Source organism: Panthera onca, chromosome B2 (genome assembly GCF_046562875.1).
Source record: "Panthera onca isolate mPanOnc1 chromosome B2, mPanOnc1 haplotype 2, whole genome shotgun sequence".
NCBI classification, from domain to species: domain Eukaryota; kingdom Metazoa; phylum Chordata; class Mammalia; order Carnivora; family Felidae; genus Panthera; species Panthera onca.
In genome coordinates, this window is record NC_138343.1 from 37,221,959 (window position 1) to 37,241,166 (window position 19,208).

Below are 19,208 nucleotides of genomic sequence, written 5' to 3' on the forward strand. Positions count from 1 at the left end.
CACATCGCAGGACATTTCTAGAAAAAGTCCACAAGTGGACATGTATAATAATGTTTACGGCAATATTGTGTGTGGAGTTTAAGGTGACCATCATAGGTTGGCTTCTCTGGAAACAGACTGAGATGGAGATCTGCTTGTGCGCCCCCCTCCCTGAGGGCATGACCTTGGTTGAGGCAGCTGCCTTCTGCCAGGACAGTTTCTGGGGAGGGACATGGGATTGAGTGCCTGGGCCTTAGAGAAGAAACTGGTGGTACATCACAACATCCACTACAGACGCCTAAGAATCCTAAGAAGTAGTGGATGAGCACAGTGGAATACTACTGCTCACCCTTCTAGGGTGCAATCTGGTGACACTTGGTCATGTCAAGTGTGTGATACCTTCTGAACCATAAGCCCACTCCTGAGTATATATCCCAGAGAAATTTGCAAACAGGCCCATGGACATGTACAAAGATATTGCTCATAGTATTGTTGGCAGTAGTAGGAGGTTGAAAGCAACCTGGGAGTCTGTCCTGGGGGAATAGATGAGCTAAATATTGTAGACACCTATCATGGAACACAATGCAGCACTTGGAAGAAATGATCCATATAGTATCATGCATAGATCTTAAAAACTTAGTGCTGAGTGCACAGCTTAAAAAAAATAAAATGAGATCTAGAAAGCAATACATGTATATTTCACAAGGACATAGATCAAGCACATTTAAATAGATGCCCTCAGAGGGAAGGAGACTGGGAGTGGAGATCAGGGATGAATGGGGAAAAACTAACATAAAGGGGGCCGAGACTCATAAGAAAAATAAAGGAATATAGTAACTCACCTCTATATCTGAGGTTTAAAGGAAGAAAAAAGATGTCTTTGAAAGTATACTTTGTGTTAGAATATTGTAAAAGTACCTAAAATTGGAGGTTTAGCACTGGAGACTCTGAGAAGTGGTTAGATTTTGCATATACATTGCATTGCATGGTACAGATAGTACCAGAAGAATGCTGATGGTAAGGGAAGAGGGGTCAAGGGCCACTCTTGTTTTGACCTAAATAACTGATTAGAGAATAAGACCATTTACAGAGGAGAAGGGCTGCAGATGGAATGAGTTTTATTGGCTGGGACTGGAAATTAGGAGTTCTGCTATGATCATGTAACTTTTGAGAGGTCCACAAGACACCCAATTGAAGTTGTCCAAGACTGTAAGTTCCCCAAAGGCTTTGCCTCATTACACCACTGTCAGATTCCCAGCACCTAGCGCAGAACCTAGAACATATTAGAGGCCTCAATAAATATTTGTTGATTAAGTGAATGAAGAAGGGTAAACATGGCAGTTGGATTTACAGGTCTGGAGCTCAAGAGAGAGGTCAGGGCTGGAGAAAAAGAGTTGGAATTTGTCAGCATATAAGACAGCCTTTGAAGTCCAGATAATAGATGAGAGCATCATCTAAGAAGAAAGTGTAGAGAAAGAAAACAACAGAAAACAAGCTAAGGACAGGGTCCTGAGTACTTTAAAGTATCAGGAAAGAAGAAATGGTCAACTGAGAAGGCTCAAGGAAGATAAGGAAAGAGATTTTACCTGTACTTAGTATTTGCTTGATAAACCTTTGAAAAATGCAACTACTTAAAAAATATGCAATGTACAGAAAAATGTATAAAATATAAACATACAGCTTAATAACTCTCTTTAAATAGACATAGAACATTTCCAGTTCCCCCAAAGACTCACACATGCCCCCTTCTTCCGCACAACTCAGGATACCCACAACAATTTCATCCTCACTAAACTTTCACCATCTGAGTAAGTACTGCTTATTAATGTAGCTCAATTTTGCCTGTTTTTGAACTTCATATAAATGAAACCATGCAGTATGTTGTCATTTTGGTGTTCTGGCTTCCTGTTCTCAACATGGTATTTTGAGATCCATCCATGTTGTGTGTAGCAGTAGTTTACTTGTTTCCTTTACTGTGTTGGGATTCCATTGTATTATATTGGTGGAAATGAGGATCATTTCCATTTGTAGCTATTACAAATAATGCTTCTGGGGACATTCTCACACAAGGTTCTTGGAGCACACGATTATGCCTTTCTATTAGGAGCAGAATTGCTAGGTTATAGAGTTTATGTACTTTCCATCTTAGTCGGTCACATCAATCCGGTTTCCAAAGTGTTTTCCAAAAATACATCCCACAGAAGAATGAGATACCCCATTTCACCACATCCTCACCAACACTGGGCATCATTAGCCATTCTGGCTAAATGGCTTAAATGTTAGCCATTCTGGTGGGTGTATACTGATATCTCACTTTGGTTTTAATTTTTAAAAATTTTTTAATGTTTGTTTACTTTTGAGAGACAGAGAGAGATAGAGTGCGAGTGGGGGAGGGGCAGAAAGAGAGGGAGACCCAGAATCCAAAGCAGGCTCCATGCTCTGAGCTGTCAGCACAGAGCCCGATGCGGAGCTCGAACCCATGAGCCATGAGATCATGACCTGAGCCAGTCAGACGCTTAACCGACTGGGCCACCCGGGGGGCCCCTCACTTTGGTTTTAATTTTTTATCTTTGAATGCTAATGGGCTTGAGCCCCCTCACATGACATGTTGATGCACTATTTTGGTTTTCTTCTTTGTGACTTGCTTGTACGTTCTTCCTCTATTTCTCTTGGGTTGTCTGTCTTTTTAAAATATTTATTTATAGGAGCTTTTTGCATATTCTGGATGTAAGTTCTTAGTTGATTACGTGACTGCAAATATATTTCCTACTCTGATCCTTGCCCCTTCACTCCCTTATCAGTCTTTTAATATTATACCTGGTATATATATATATTTTTTTTCTATTCTTTTCATTTCAACATTTCTGTGCATTATGTTTCAGATTTATCTCTTATAAACAAAAAATAGCCGGAATTTTTGACATCCAGTCTGAAGGTATTTGTCCTTTAACAGGCAAATTTATCACTTTATTGTTGTTGTGATTGCCGCTATGTTTTGACTTATTCTATCATCTTATTTTGTGGTTTTCATTAACCGTGCTTTTTTTTTTTTGGATTTATTTTCTCCTTTCCTGCTTCAAAAAAGTGTGTTTTTATATTTCTGTACTGGTTTTAAAATTATTCCATTTTTAGTCTTTACATTTTCAAACATGGTTACTTAAGTTAAAAACCTAACCCTACCTTATAGGCTTTACCTCTGAGCCCTTCTTTCTTCCCTGTTACTGCTGTGGAGCATTTTGGTTCCTCCTCATTTTTATTCCCACCCCTGTTATTCATTATAATAATTCTACAACCAGCGCTAATTTAGATTTACCAGTATGTGTACCAGTACACAGTATGTACAGCCCGTTCCTTCTGGTAGGGGAAGCAGAGGGGGACAGGTGCAGGGACCAGAAGGTTTGATGGGGGAAAATGGAGTTGTTTTCTTCTGACCGTGTCTATGTTCGGAGTGAAATAAGCATCAGTGGCTAAGGGGATGCAGGTCATCAGCTGAGGGGAGGGGACAGCAAGTTTGGGACATTTGAAGAAAGAGGAAGAGGTGTGAGGTAGTTGCCGTGGAGAGTGGGGAAAGCAAATATGTGATCCTAAGACATGTATTTGGCCTACCCCACTAGGTTGTAAGTCCATTGAAATAAGGAACAAATCATCTAAGTCTCTGTGTCCTTTCTCTCTAGCACCTAGGGTACATTCAATGCCTATTTGTTGATGATGCTAAATATAATTTAATCTCAGTAGATTGAAAGCTTTATGTGCTCGGAGGTCAGAATCATCTAAGACAGCGTAGACTGGATTGAATTTTTACTGACCCCAGAGCACAACCTGAAAATCAGGAAAAAAGATTTTTTATACAACACTTTATATCAGCTTAAAAAATTGCTTAGGCATTTTCTAAAAGGTAGAGTTCAAGGAAAGTCCTGATTAACCAACTCTCTTAGTTGGTTTGTCTTTGTTTTATTGAAACTACCTTACTTAAAGGTGGGAGGAACGCCAGTTTGCTGGCAAAGTGAAAGGGATTTCTCAGAGACCTCTTTGCCCTCCACATCAGAACCAGAGGGAGTTCTCTGAAGCAGCTGAAACCTGCTTGGGAGCAAAGGGAGGGAGAAGAAGAGCACCTGTGGCTCAAACTGCTACACCTTCCAGACCTCAAGGTGGGCAGTTCTGCTCTCTGACCCAAACCTGTCTTCCACCTCTTCTACTTCTTCTCTGAACCCCCACACTCAGGACAACAGAAGAGTAGCAGACTCCAACCGCCTCTCAGAAGCCTACAAGTCTCCAACCTCTGGGCCTGGGCCCCATCTGGGGATTAACAACTGCCCTAAATGAAAAGTTCATCCTTCCATTTTTCCATTCTTTTGCCCCCGGGCAGCTTCCCCACCTTCCCTCACCCTCCAGCCCCCATTTCTTTCTCTCAGTCTCTTTCCTAACTTTCCTTAGAGTTGCTCCACCTTCAGTGGCTCCAAGTCTCTGACCATTGAGATGCCCTGACCCTTACTGCCTCTGAATCTGTACTTGGTCCTGCACCCCTTTCAGCTTCCTGTGTCATCCATTCCTTCCCTCACTCATTCCTGTGCCTAGCTCTGACCTGTTCCAGATGGCTCCTCTGTAACCAGAGAGGACCCTCTGTAAGCCAGATGGGTCTCTGGCTATAAGGACACGAGGTTACCATGAAACTCTATTGAAGAAGGCTACAGAAAGCACCATGGAGTCCACCTGCTGCCTTCCCTTATCCTAGTCACGGCTTCAGTCGTACCTTCTAACCTGCTGGCCTAACCTTTGCCCTGACCATGCTATCCACAGTGAGACTCAGTTTAATTGTGTATCAGTGCCTTCACATTGGATCCTCTCACCCTATGACTTACAATTTGGGGCTTATCTTTGAACCCTTGTTTGTTTTCTCTGTTCTCAACACCTTACAGTGTGTCTCCCCTAAAACCAACAATTGTAGAACTTTATTTATTGTCCTTAGAAGACGACTGCTTTTCTTTGCGAGGTACCTTCTAGAGTCTCCCAGAGTAATTCCATGTTGACTTCTTATTCCTTACTTTGACTGTCCCCCCAAATATCCTCCAAATTTGGTGAAACTCAGATGTTTGTGTGTTTGTTTACTAATAAAGTGATAGAAAAACAGGAAGAAACTCTGTTTTGCTTTTATAGATATATGTCAGCTGGTACTAGAGAACTCAGTGTGGTCACTGTTGTCTGTGTGCCGATGACCCTGTGGCCATCATCCTCCCTAACCATCCACATCACTAAAAACATAATCTTTCATTTTTAAAAATGTTTTAATATTTAGTTTTGAAAGGGAGAGAGAGACACACACAGAGTGTGAGCAGTGGTGCGGTGAGAGAAGGAGACACAGAATCCGAAGCAGGCTCCAGGCTGTCAGCACAGAGCCCGACGCGGGGCTCAAACTCACGAACTGTGAGATCATGACCTGAGCTGAAGCCAGATGCTTAACCGACTGAGCCACCCAGGCGCCCCCGAACATAATCTTTCTAATTAATGACCATGATCATAGCACTGTTCTCTTTAATAGCTTTCAACTGCTCCTCATTTCTTAAATTAACACCAATCATCACCCAGACATCACCTGGACATATTTACCCTAGATTTCATCCCTCAACCCACCTCACACTTTTGTATCAATTATTCTGTGCCTTTGCTGGTGTCATCTCCCTAGTCACTAGATCCCCTATCAAATCCTGTCCTTTAAGGTTTCTCTCCAAAATCACCTCCAAGATAAAGCTTACCTGACATCCAGCTGTCTATTCTTTCTTCCTGCTTTAAGCTTCCTTAGTGCTTTGCTTATTTTTGTTTCCTTTGGCTCTCCTCTTATTGCACTTTGCATTGTGGTTTATTATGTAATTGACCTATTCCTTCATTGGGTCACAAGCTCCTGGAAGGAAAGAACCATGTGTGACTCACCTTCTCATTCTGTTCCAGTCCTAAGCTCTGTGCCTTGTGTGCAGGAGTTGACTAGGATGGAAATGGAGAGCAGGGTGGGGTGGGGAGGGGAGGAGACAGAAGAGAGAATCAGTTCATAGGTCATTTCAGAGTAATCACTGGACCTAAAAAGAGCTGGAAAAAGGATATGGAAGGAAGGGGCTAGAGAAAGTATAACTGACTGAAGTAAAGCACAGTCCCCATCTCTTTTTTGCATTGAATCCTCCCAGTGATTCAGGCATCCTGCCTGCACTTCTGTTCCTCCTGCCTTCCCATTATTTCCCTTCCTGCTGAGAAAATTGCTCTGTTAGACACTGAAGTCATTGCCTCAAATCTGGCTCCTAGGCATTCAACATTATTTTTTTCCCCTCTTCAGAATAAGCCTATTCACACCAAGTATATATTTGTTCTCTCGCTTTTACATTACAGATAATCAATTCATATGGAATGAGAAAAAGGATGTCTTAAGGCGAACAATAAGACGGTTGGATACATTTGCTTCTTGTGGCCAGGGACATAACTTAATTAACAGAGGGAGCTCTCCAGCTCAGGGCAGGAGGGGAGACAATTGTTAAGAAAATTTCCTGGCCTTGTGTGGTGCGCAGGGCTGCTGTGAACCACCCTGAGCACAGCACAGCCTCCCCCCGCCCACCCCAGCCCTGGCGCGAGCCCTGTTTGGGGGCAAAGGGAGGCGGTGGAAATGCCCAGATACTCTCTGGTGTTTGTGGTTATTGCTTTATCTCCTCTGCAGTGTGTTCCCATTAGTCTTCAAAAGTGGGATTGAGGGTCGTGAGTTTACTGGAGCAGAGAGCAGGCTTGCAAGCCCGGCTCTCTCCTCTTCACTGTTAGCAAGTACCTTCTTTGGTGTCCAAGAGAGGCTAGGACTTCACTGTTTTTTGTGCCGTGTGGCCTCTCTCTTTTCTTCATACTTGTGCTAATTATTTCTGTCAGTGGTTTTCTTTCTTAAGGTATTTTCAAACCCAATATAAAAATATACTAAAATGGAAATAAGGTGACCTTCCTTCCTTATAGTGGCAGTTCTCACTGAGATGTTCATCACTTTTATTTCTTCCATTTTCTCCCCCATATAGGTCTGGTTCAGTGAGAAGATGTTTGAACCATCGTTCCAGTTTTATACCGGGTATAAAATCCCCTTGTGCAAAACCCTGGATCAGTATTTTGAGTACATCCAGTCATTGCCATCCCTAGATAACCCCGAAGTCTTTGGGCTGCACCCTAATGCCGACATCACGTAAGTTCCTGGCATTTTTTATATTTTAAGGAATCATTTGTAACTCAGCCTGGCAGAGACTGTGCATTTCATTTTCTCTCTTAATTCCTCTCCTTTTACTTCTTTTTATTTTGCTGTGAAAAATATTGTCACTTCCTGTCCTCCAATTACACCTTTGTCATATCTTGGCCTCCTTTTCCCTCAGTAAATCCTGATGCTCCGGAGTTTATGACAATGCTAAAGCTCTAATTTATGCATTGATTATTTCTCCTCTGTCATGTCATAAAACCAGTTGGTGTTATTGGCATCGATGCCTTCCACTGATAGGACAATGGTCTCCCAGCTCCTTGCCTCTAACCACCCCCCCCAAAAAAAATCCATTAAAAATAATGGTCATACTCATAAATATGGAGAACAAACTGAGGGTTCCTGGAGGGGCTGTGGGAGGGGGAATGGGCTAAATGGGTAAGGGGCACTAAGGAATCTACTCCTAAAATCCGTTTTGCACTGTATGCTAACTAATTTGAATGTAAGTTTAAAAAAATAAAATAAAAAAAATAATGATCATAAACAGAGTCTAAAAAGACCAGGGGGATAGAGAGAGGAGGAGGAGGAATTGTGTTTCTGCTTGATCCTCTCTTTTGTGGCCCCTGTCTCCTTATTTCCTCACCTGCCTCCTTCTGTCACTAATGCCCATGATGGGCATAGAGCACAGAGCGTGGATACAGAGCTGGGAGGAGAGGCTATGGGTCTCAGCTCAACATGAGGTCCCTGCTCTGGTCGCTGAGGTAAGAGATGATGAGTGAAGACACAAGAAATTCACCCAAATCCCAAGCCCCTTCTCGGACCCATCTTTTGGCTGAAGGAGCCTGAAAACAAGGCTATCCAGTTCCACAGAGAGGGCGCCAAGAAGCCCCAGCTGGGATTCTCCTCCAGATGGTCATTGCCTCCGGCCCATCGATGAAGAACCATAAAGTTTGTGTCTAGGAGAGTGGTTTCAAGGAATGGGAGAAAGCGAGACTCCTCTGGCAGATTTTAAGCTGGGATGACCGATCGAGAAGGAGTGGGGTGTGCCTCTCTCCTAGTCACTCACCTGCCGCTGCAGCTGTAACAACTCTGCAAAGGGGCACAGGCATTTCCCACCTTCCGGTTCCCTGCCCTTGCCCAGCATCCCTGGAGTCCCAACCTCCCTCTGCTGCGTTGTCTCTCTGCCCCTGAATATACACTTTGTCCCTTGCATGAGGCTTGGCTTCCTGGCTTTCGTCACCCATACAAATTCTAACCTCTCCAGATCCTCCCATCTCTCCCATGCTATTTTTCACCTTCAAAGATGTGGGCATGAGCCAGAAGAGCCGTGAATGGCTAACACTCTTCAGACCCTGTGATGGAACCATGATACCTCTTTGATGATGGCTCTAGCTGTTATTTGAAGAGGCTGTCATAAGTTAGCCGGAGACAGAAAAGAGGTGAAGAAGTAAAAAGGATTCCTTGGGGATCCATTTGGAATCAACTGAAACATGATCTGAAAGAAGGAACACGGAGAAATAGTTTTACTTTGGCTGAAACTTTAAAAATCTGAGGCAGACTACGTCACTCCTCTGTTCAGAACCCTCCTAAAGCTCCTGTCTCACTCCATGTCAAGGTCAAAGGCAGACAGTGACCTACAGGTGACCTGAAAGCCCCAGTAAGACCACCTGCCCTCAGGAGGTTGGCCTCCTCTGCCCTTTTCCTCACTCACTGTTCAGCTTTAGCTCCTGCTAGCTTCCTGGTACTCAGGCCAGATGCCTTCCCCCGCCCCGCCACCACGGGATACTTGTACTTCCCGAAACGTCCTTCCCCCTGGATGTCATGGCTCACCTTTTCACCTCTTCCGGCCTTTTCTTAAATGTCACCTTTCCAATGATGTCTTCCCTGGCTGCCCTATTTAAAATTTGCAGATCACTCCCCAGCCCTCACCCCAGACTCTATCCTCCTTGCTACTTTTTTCTTTAGATTGTATCACCAACGGACATACTCCATATTTACTTATTCATACTTGCTATCATCTACCTGCCATCATTAAACATAAGCACCATCATGTCTGAAACTTTTGTCTATTTTTACTGCATATCTCTAGTGCTAAACAGTGCCTGATGCTCAGGAAATATTTGTTCAATGTGCCGGCAATACTAAATTTCTCTGGGTTGTGAAGAATCTAATGAACGGGAATGGTCTTTAGAAATAGCTCATGAGTTCATGTGAATGGGCAGAAAAATGGCACTTGTCAATTAGTAATTGAAGCGGCTCACGTATGAGGACTCTGAACTTTGATTTCATCCTTGGCAAGAGTCCAAGGAGTCATTTAAAGCTGGTACCTAGAGAATCGGATCCTGTTGGGCGCTGTGTAGGATTCTGCCAAGGAATATATATTAAAGCAGGGTTGAAATCATCTCATCCTGACTTACCCATATGACTGTGGCAGTTTGGGCCGTCAGCTCTCAAGAAAGATAAACGAGAACTAGAGAAGGTCCAGGAGCACCTGGGTGGCTCAGTCGGTTAAGCATCCGACTTTGGCACAGGTCATGCTTTCACAGTTTGTGGGTTTGAGCCCCGCATTGGGCTCTGTGCTGACAACGCGGAGCCTGGAGCCTGCTTCAAATTTTGTGTCTTCCTCTCTCTCTGCTCCTCCCCTGCTTATGCTCTTTCTCTGTCTCTCAAAAATAAATAAATGTTAGAAGAAGAAGAAGAAGAAGAAGAAGAAGAAGAAGAAGAAGAAGAAGAAAAGGTCCAGAGAAGTGCAACTAAAATGTAATCCAGATGGGAGGCGATGGTAGAGATTTTTTTCCCTTGACTTTTTATTTTGAACTATTACAAACCCGCAGAAAAGTTGCAAGTACAGTCAACACTACAGACCCTTCACCCAGAGTCACCAATCGTTAACATTTTGTACCATTTGCATTTTCTCTTTCTGTATGTATATTTTTGTATATTTATATATCTACAGTTACATCTGTATGTGACCACATCTATTTCTGTGCGTGTGTGTGTGTGTGTGTGTGTGTGTGCGTGCGCGCACTTGTAACCCCTCTCAATGGACAGAGCTAAGAAATAAGCACTTTTAAAAACATCGTGAGCTAATACTAATAACTCCAATTCCAAATGTTCACCTCATGTCTCTTCCTTGTCTTCCCTCATTTCGGTATTGTTATCTCCTTTCTCCCATGGGAAGAACTCTGGTTCCCAGGAAGTTCAATATATTTACTCATTTGCTCCGAATCACTCCACCAATACCACTACCAACAACAAATGTATTAAGTGGAGGTCAAGATTTCTTTGCAGTTCTTTTTGTCCCTAGAATACATCCAGCTGAGGTTGTCAGAGTACTATATTCAAAACTCACTCAGATTGTTTTTTTCTGTGTGGTTACGCTATCAGTTAGGTAGATAGGTACATTCATTTGTTTCTGTTCATATTACACTGAGTTTTTGTCCCTCCTTGTTGGTTATTTTAAATATGTGAGACACAGGCATGGCTTGAAAGTCACAACTACATAATAAGGTATTCTCACACCTTTCCAACCCATTTCCCCTTTCCTCTATGGGCAAGCAAATGCATTCGTTTCTGGGTTATCGTCCCTGTTTCTTTTTTCTCATACATAGATACACATATGTTCTTATTACCTTTTTTCTTAAATGAAGTTGCCATACCATATATATATATATATATAAAATTTTGTGTCTTGTCTTCTCCAATTAAAAATGTATCTTGTAATCACTCCATTCTATGTTCCCATGTCTTCCTCACTATTTTTTTTTTTTACACCTGCATGCTCCTCCATTGTTAATATGTATAATAGTTTATTCATCCATTCTCCTATGGGTGTGCATTTAGGTTGCTTCCAATATTTTGCTACCCCAAATAATTCCTCAATTAATGATCTCATGGTTCTGGTTTCTCGTGTGGTTGGAGATGTATTTTTAGGGTAATTTGGTACAGGTAGAGTTGCTATATCAGGGCTTAGTAAATATTGCCAACCCCCCTTCCATAGGGCTATTCACTCTCACCAACAACATGACGAGGCCCTTTCTTCACAGCCTCATCAACAGAGTGTGGGTGAAGCTTCTGAATTTTCACCAATAAGACAAGTGAGAAATGGTATCTCGGCATAGTTTTAATTTGTATTCTCTTATTTTGAGTGGAATGGAATACGTTTCCCTATATTTGGAGGCTACTTAGACTGAGACTGTCTTGGAGACCCTGTGGATAAATCTGGATGTGGATTGACGCAGGCTGAGATGAGGGATGATGAGAGGATGGAGAGGGTAGAGCAAAGCTGCAGGACACGTCCCGATGGAGACTGGTGCGATTTAGTGAGTAGAGAGAATCGTGTGTCGTTTTCATCCATTCGTTGCTATCTGAGGGGTAGAGAGCACAGCGAGCCTTCTGTGTCTTTTGGCAGCTCTCTTTACCACTCTGTCCAAAGGCCTATATGCCATCCATCACTGGCAGGCATGCTATAGATGCCTCAGCTATCTTTTCCCAAAATCGAGTGTCTGGATCTTGCAGTCTCTCATCACACCTCACTGAGTGAGGTCAAGAAGAAACTGCTGGGCCTCTGCCTTAAATCTCCTAGACAACTAGTTGGCCTGTAAGACCTGTGGCCCTCCTCCCCTGATCTCTCTTCATTCTTAACTTCCCACCTGGTCCGCCCTAGGGTCTTCCCCACTCACACCTCTACTCCTCCTCCCAGGGACTGTGGTCCATTTTTGGTTCCTGCTCAGGTAGTAGCTCTGCACTTGGTCATTTTCTTAGTCTCTGGATGAGCTTTGCCCTAGGTTTGATTCTTCTTTCCTCTGGGCTCTGAAATATGTGGTGTCTGGGGTTGTAGACATTTGAGCGGACCTTCCTGGAGAGCTGCACTCCAACCCCTCGCTGTTCCCTCACCAGCCACCAGGAGGCAGTAAGCAATAGCAAATGAAGCTTCTCAGCTAAAACCTACCCCTGGTCTCCTAAGGCCACCCTTCCCATTCCAGCAAGAAGTGACTCTCCCAAGTTCTGCGTGAAATGAAAGAAGGAATTGAAGCCTCCCCTGACATTTCTGGTCTGGTGGCTGGGATGGTGGTGGAGTTTGAAACAGGAGTGCATTCGAGGGGACATTGCAGAGTCCTGTTTGGGTGTGTTGAATTAGGAAAGACCAAGGGATGTCAGAGTGGGGAAGAAACGTGGATTGGAGCCCAGGTGAGAAGTTTCAAGGTATTTGTACAGAAATAATACTCGAAGGTACAAGAGGGGGGTGGACTCTCTAAGATACAGTGAGAAATCTGTGTGAATGTCCCCAGCTAGAAGAATCCTGATCAGTTTATCTGATTGTGCACCCTGTTCAACAGTACTCTTTCAGATGAGCTCATGGGCTGTCATTGGGCCATGGTGGGGAACTCTATGTCCCTGCTTATAGAATCTGCACTCTGAAGTTAGCATCCACAAATTTGAGAGAAGAGAGAAATTTGCAAAAAGAGATAATGATTCTTTCTCTTCCTTAAGAATGCAGGATCCCTGAGGAGGGTGGGTGGGAAATACAGCTGAATAAATGCTTTAAAATAAGTAAAATCTTTCCCAAGAGCTTAGATACCTTGGCGACAGAAACCATAAAAATGCATAGTTTATTCACATTTTATTATCTAGATTTATAAGCTACCAAGGACTCTGCAAATTCAACTATCTCAATGTCAGAAACTGTTATTTATTTTCGCTCTTTTTCTCATTAACGATTATGCATATTTTTCTACCTTCTGAAATTTATCAGATGTCTTATTACAACTTTTATATTCATTTGTATGCAGGATGAATTTAATTGTATTCCTTTTAGCATTAGCTGAAATTTGAGTTTCAGATTTTTATTAAAAATGTATGTTTATTGTTATCTCATATGCAAAGATGTATATGAACGTAGGCTGATTTGGATGTGATAGTGCACTAATATCTCATTAGATGGTTAATTGCTTATTTATAGACAGTTCTGTTTTGCATTTGTTTTGCATTTTTATTAGCCAAGACCCTGACTGCCACCCAACAGGGGTGACCTAGACAATTGCCCCAAACCACCAAGCTACAAGACCAATATGAGCTTCTTCCCATACTTAGCTCCAAAGAGAAATTTTCTTCTAGAAGTAACTTGGAACCAAAGCTCTTGGAGTATTATAGTTCTCGTTCTTCTCAGAACATTTATAGGGACTGTTTTCCTGAAAGCCTGAAAGGCTTTTGAGGCATATAGAGATATTCACAGTTCTCCATAATAGCTAGCTAACTAGGCTTCTGCCTTTCCTCACTCAGCAAGCATAAAATCACATTGTGGATAGAGAAATGTGAGTTGTACAGCCCTGGCATCCTGTGCCTCATAAAATATGTGTTGGGGAGGTGATCTGGAGATCTTGTCTAGCTCTTCTGCAAAATGGGTCAGCTTTTCAGGACTTCATACCCACATCCATGTCCTGAGGACTATTTTCATATCACCTCATAAAAAAAAAATAAAATCACCCACCGAGAAAATGACTTCTTAGGCGAGATCTAGCCGCAGTAACATATCCATTGGCCCCTCCCTGGAGCACTGGTGAACATGGCCAGTGCCGGCCAAGAGCATGATGGTCATGTCTGCAGTGGTGTCCACTGTTGGCACTCAGCCTCTGGTGCAGAGTGTATTTCCAAAGAGGCAACAGACTGGAGGTGAGCCAAGAGCTCCTGAGAATCACAGATAGGAGGTCTTTCCCTTCTTTTGTTTGGAGTTAGAACAGGCACAAAGAATGAACTCTGATTTTTGTTGTGTGAATGGAAATTTACTGTGGTTTTATTCTCCTCAACCTTTAAAGATCTGTGCTTAAATATCATACTGAAAACAGTTGTCCTTTACCCTCAAATGATGTCTTTCTGATTCTCCTGTGTTTTGAGAGCGTATGACTTATATATGTTTCCCTTTGTATGTGGAAACGTGCCAGGAAGTAGGTAATGATAGTAGGTAACGTGCCAGGAAGTGATAATGATAATTTACTATGCTTTTACCATAAGAAGAAACAAATAATTAAATTTTCATGCCCTTTAAATATTGGAGAATTGCTCTCCTTTACATTTGAGGTTTAATAAAAGTCAAGCCAATTGGCCTGAATTCAACAAACAAATATTTATTGAGAACTTACTTGGTAGCCAACTCAGGATACAGAGATTAGTAAAATGCAGTCCTTGCCCTTGGAGGTCATCATGTATTAAGGAAAATAAATGAGTGGCAAATGGTTATGTAATACAACATGACAGACTCTAAAATCAGGATTATATATAACATACACACACACACACACACACACACAATGCTATGAGAACAAAGGCGAAGGAGCAGTAAATTGCAGCTTAGGTATTAAAGTTAAGCTATCGAGAGAGGCCTCCTCTGAGCTGTGACTCAATGAATGTGCAGGAGTTCTCAGGGGAGGGTAGGATTAGGGACGAAAGGACTGTAGCCCTGGGGACAAGAAAGACAGCGCAAGGAAAGAGGAAGATAATGAGCAGTAAAGGGCGTATACAGATATCGAGTCATCAAATTGTACACCTTAAATATATATAATTTTTAAAAAATTAAAAAAATAAAATGATTGAGCATAGTGAAAATAAAATGCATAGTTTAGGGCACATACATGGAGGAGCAGTCCAAGGAGGGGTATGACGGTGTAAAGTGTGTGCGTGTGCTATGTGTGCGGGACCAAGTCCACCCGAGTCTGGAGCGTGGTGGAGAGGGGATTCAAGAAAGGAGCAGCCTAACCGTGAGGCTGATGCACATGCAGAGACTGTTTTTCCAAGATGTGGGGCACCATGAAGATGCTGGAAATTTCTAGATGGATGCTAGAAGTGATGTGGAAATAGGCCTTGGAAACCAAGAAGAGCTGGAGAGTGGCATCAGATAGAGACTATCTCTGAAGTCTGTAGATCAGCAGCTGGGTGAAGACATTGATATTGTTAAAAGGAGATGGGACAGACTGGGGCGAAGGGAGAATGGGAACAATGAGGTGGGTTTTGGAACTGTTTGATTTAACTAACAGGGAGTCCTGGGAGTCAGCAGAAATATGGATAGGTGGAGATTATGATAAAGCCAGAGGTTTCATGTTATCCAGACTTGCTTGGAGTTTCACAGCCCTCAGTGAGACAGTGACAGTGATACCTACATCTTCTCTAACACAGCAGTCTGCCAACATTGTCTGTCTTTACTGTATCTAATGCTAGAATAAGATCTAATGCTAGAATATAAATCACATAGAAGTTTACATTTCTGAGAACTGTGTATAATAATATGTGGATCCTTGACTTTTGATGACTCCATTTTGTTGTCACATTAGCTATTTTCATAGGTTTTCCCCTTAGGAGTTACTCGTATCTTATACTTTATATGACTTTTAAAAACTGGGATAGCACCATACTTCAAAATTCAGGAATGAGTTGCAAGTGCTTTTTGTCCCATTTTACTAGAATTTTTAATTACCAATATACATGTTCAATTTTGTGTGTGCCTGATTTGGTCATCTTTCAACTTTTTAAATGAATGTCTTTGGGAGGATATTCTAAAACTCCCAACAGCTGAGTAGAGGTTGCTCATCAAAAAATAATCAAAAATGAATTTTAAATTCTGTGTAAAATTATACAAAATCAATTTTCATTTAATTTTATTCAACATCAGCTTTTACCTTATTGACCCTTATTGTGAAACTCATATGTTTAAAGGTAATATGGAGTTAATACACCAACTCTGGTTGGGTTACAAACATTCACTGGGTTTGACAAAGAACCCTCATAATCACTGTAGCTGACTGTAAGTCCAGCTCATAGAGCATAGTGGCAGATGTATTTACCTTAGCCACAACTTTTGGAAAGGATGCAGTTGTTTGGATATGTACATTTGGGGCCAGATGCATTATTCTACCTGCTAATCAAATGAAAATTCTTGCAGAGTCTGGGTGGCTCAGTCAGTTGAGCATCCAACTTTGGCTCAGGTCATGATTTCATGGTCCATGAGATCGAGCCTCTCATTGGGCTCTGTGCTGACAGTTCAGAGCCTGGATCCTGCTTCAGATTGTGTCTCCCTCTCTCTCTGCCCCTCCCCCCGCTCTCACTCTGTCTCTGTCTCTCTCTCTCTCAAAAATAAATAAATATTTTTAAAAACCTTAAAAAAAGAAAATTCTAAAGACACAGCCTCTCTTTCACTCTTCAGCTGATTTCCTAATTGAATTAAAGGCTAGCTGAATAGAATTTCCTCTGTTGACACAAGATGTGGCTTTTTCATAAGCAAAGAAGCCTGGGTAATTTTAGCAGTAGCTCCTTAGTGAGTAAATTTGCACAATTCATGCTAGAGATGAAAAAGAGAAAGGTGTAATTCTTTCTTTCCAAATGCTGTGAGGAAAGGTAGAAGGGGGCCTTTCTGGTGGGGCACAAAGATTACTAGGGATTTGTAAGATGCGTTTCAATGAACCTCAGACATTTGTCACTGATTCATCTCTGTTGAGTCCTTGGTGGGCTTTGCATCTGGGGGCTTATTTTTTCTCATTTTCAAAATGAAAATGGTCTTAATATTCTTTATTATAAAAAATCATACTTTCTTACTGAGAAAAACAAACATTGTAGAAAGCAGAAAGTAATAATCACAGCACAAGCTCATACAAAAATCCCACTATAAAAATACCCTTCCAGATCTTTTCCATGCTTACATGCACAATGTTGACAGAATATTAGGTTTTTGTAACATGCTATTTTTTTTATCGAAGTATAGTTGACACACAATGTTATATTAGTTTCAGGTTTACAACAACATAGTGATCTGACAACTCTATGCATTATGCCTTGCTCACCACAAGTGTAGCTACAATTTGTCACCATACAACGCTATTACAATCCTATTGACTATATTCACATGCTATACCTTTCATCCTCGCGACTTATTCATTCCATAACTGGAAACCTGTACCTTCCACTCCCCTTTACCCAATTTGCCCATCCTCCCAACCCCCTCTGCTCTGGCAACCACCAGTCTGTTGTCTTTTTTCATGCGTCAGTTTCTGCTGTTTTGTTTTGTTTTGTGTTTTTAGATTCCACATGTAAGGGAAATATGGTATTTGTCTTTCTCCATCTGATTTCTTTCACTTATCATAATACCCTGTAGGTCCATCCATGTTATCACAAATGGCAAGATCTCATTCTTTTTTATGGCTGAGTAATAATTTTAATTGCAGCATTATTTACAATAGCCAAGATATAGAACCAACCTAAGTGACTATTGATTGATGAGGCATATGTATACAGTGGAGTATAAAACAGAATGTTTCATAAAACAGAATGTACCATGCTATTTCATTCCGTAATCTCAATTCAATAACCTCAACTTACCAATTAATAGAGAGCTACATCACATTTTTACTGACTGTATAGATTTTTATAGGGTTTTACCAGGATTTATTATTACAGATACCATTACAAACAGCCTTGTACATACATCTTTGTACACTTGTAATTTAAAAAAAAAAACTGATTAAGTGTTAAATACATGAGTATTTATAACATGTGTATAAAATATAAAATGTTGCTTATTTTGCACCAGCATTTCTATATTTTGCTCCATCTTCCTTGTCTTTGACTTCTTGCTGAATATGAATTTTTTTCATTCTACTTTTACCCCTGTGCTAGTTTGGAATTTATGTACTATTTCTATTTTTTTTACTGGTTACCCTAGAAATTTTAACATCCAATATTAATTAAGTGTAAAATTAGTATCTTGGGGCACCTGGGTGGTTTAATCAGTTAAGCATCCGACTTCGGTTCAGGTCATGATCTCAACGTTTATGGATTCAGCCTCGTGTCAGGCTCTGTGCTGACAGCTCAGAGCCCGGAACCTGCTTTGGTCAGATTCTGTGTCTCCCCTTCTCTCTACCCCTCCCCTGCTTGTACTGTGTTTCTCTCTCTCCCTCTCTCTCTCTCCCTCTCTCAAAAATAAATAAACATCAAAAAATTTTTTAATTAGTATCTTTACCCTCCTCTCAATAAAAATCTCTTAGGTAATTTTAACTATAGTTACTCACCTCCTGGCACCCCAGTATTTTAATTTTATCTTTTTTTTTATAAAACCAAATTAAAAATATAATTATTGTTTTATGCCATAATGATGTTTACATTTGCCCATGCATTCACCCAATCTTTGCTACCACAAACCTTCCACCAGAATAATTATCTTTTCTGAAGTGTATCCTTTAGAATTTCCTTCAATGTCTTATTTTGCCCTCCTTTGTAAAAACAAACAAACAAAAAAGCACCTTATTGACTTACAATTTGCCTATCATAAATTGATTCATTTTCAGTGGTCAATTCAATTATTTTTATTAAGTTTACAAACTTCTGTGACAATCACCCACCACCTAATTTTAGAATATTACCATCACCCCTGAAAAGAATCCTCATGTCCATTTGTAATCAGGTCTCACTACCACCCCCACTCAGCCCTAGGCAACCACTTATTTACTTTGTGTCTCTATAGATTTGCCTTTCTGGACATTTCCTGTAACTGGAATCATATACTATGTGGTCTTTGGTGAATGCATTCTTTCACTTAGCATAATGTTTCTGAAGCTCACCCGTGTTGTAGCATGGATCAGTACTTCATTGCTTTTATTGTCAAACAGTATTCCAATATATGAACATACCACATTTTGTTTATCTATTTAAAAGCTGATGAACATTTGGGTAATTTCCACTTTTTGCTGCCATGAACATTCCCGTACAAGTCTTTGTGTAGATATGTCTTTTCATTTCTCTTGAATAGATAATTGGAAATATAATTATTGGACAATATGTTTAACCTATTCTTAACATTTTTAGAAACTACTAAATTGTTTTCCAACGTGGCTGCACCATTTTACAATACCCTCCAACAATGTATGAGGGTTCAAGTTTCTCTGATTCTTGCCAACACTTGTTACTGTCTCTTTTTTTATTGTAATCATTCTTGTAAACCTGAAGTCCTGTCTCATTGTGGTTTTAATTTGCATTTTTTATGTAAATA

At 41.1% G+C, this 19,208-nt stretch overlaps 1 protein-coding gene across 1 annotated transcript in view; it reads left to right on the forward strand.

Moving 5' to 3' along the window:
- DNAH8 (dynein axonemal heavy chain 8) overlaps nt 1-19,208 on the forward strand; it is a 330,443-nt gene that overhangs the window by 280,399 nt on the left and 30,836 nt on the right. The window contains exon 89 of the mRNA XM_078446877.2: nt 7,014-7,174. Coding sequence (XP_078303003.2) covers nt 7,014-7,174 — 161 coding nt within the window. The remainder of the gene's footprint in view (nt 1-7,013; nt 7,175-19,208) is intronic.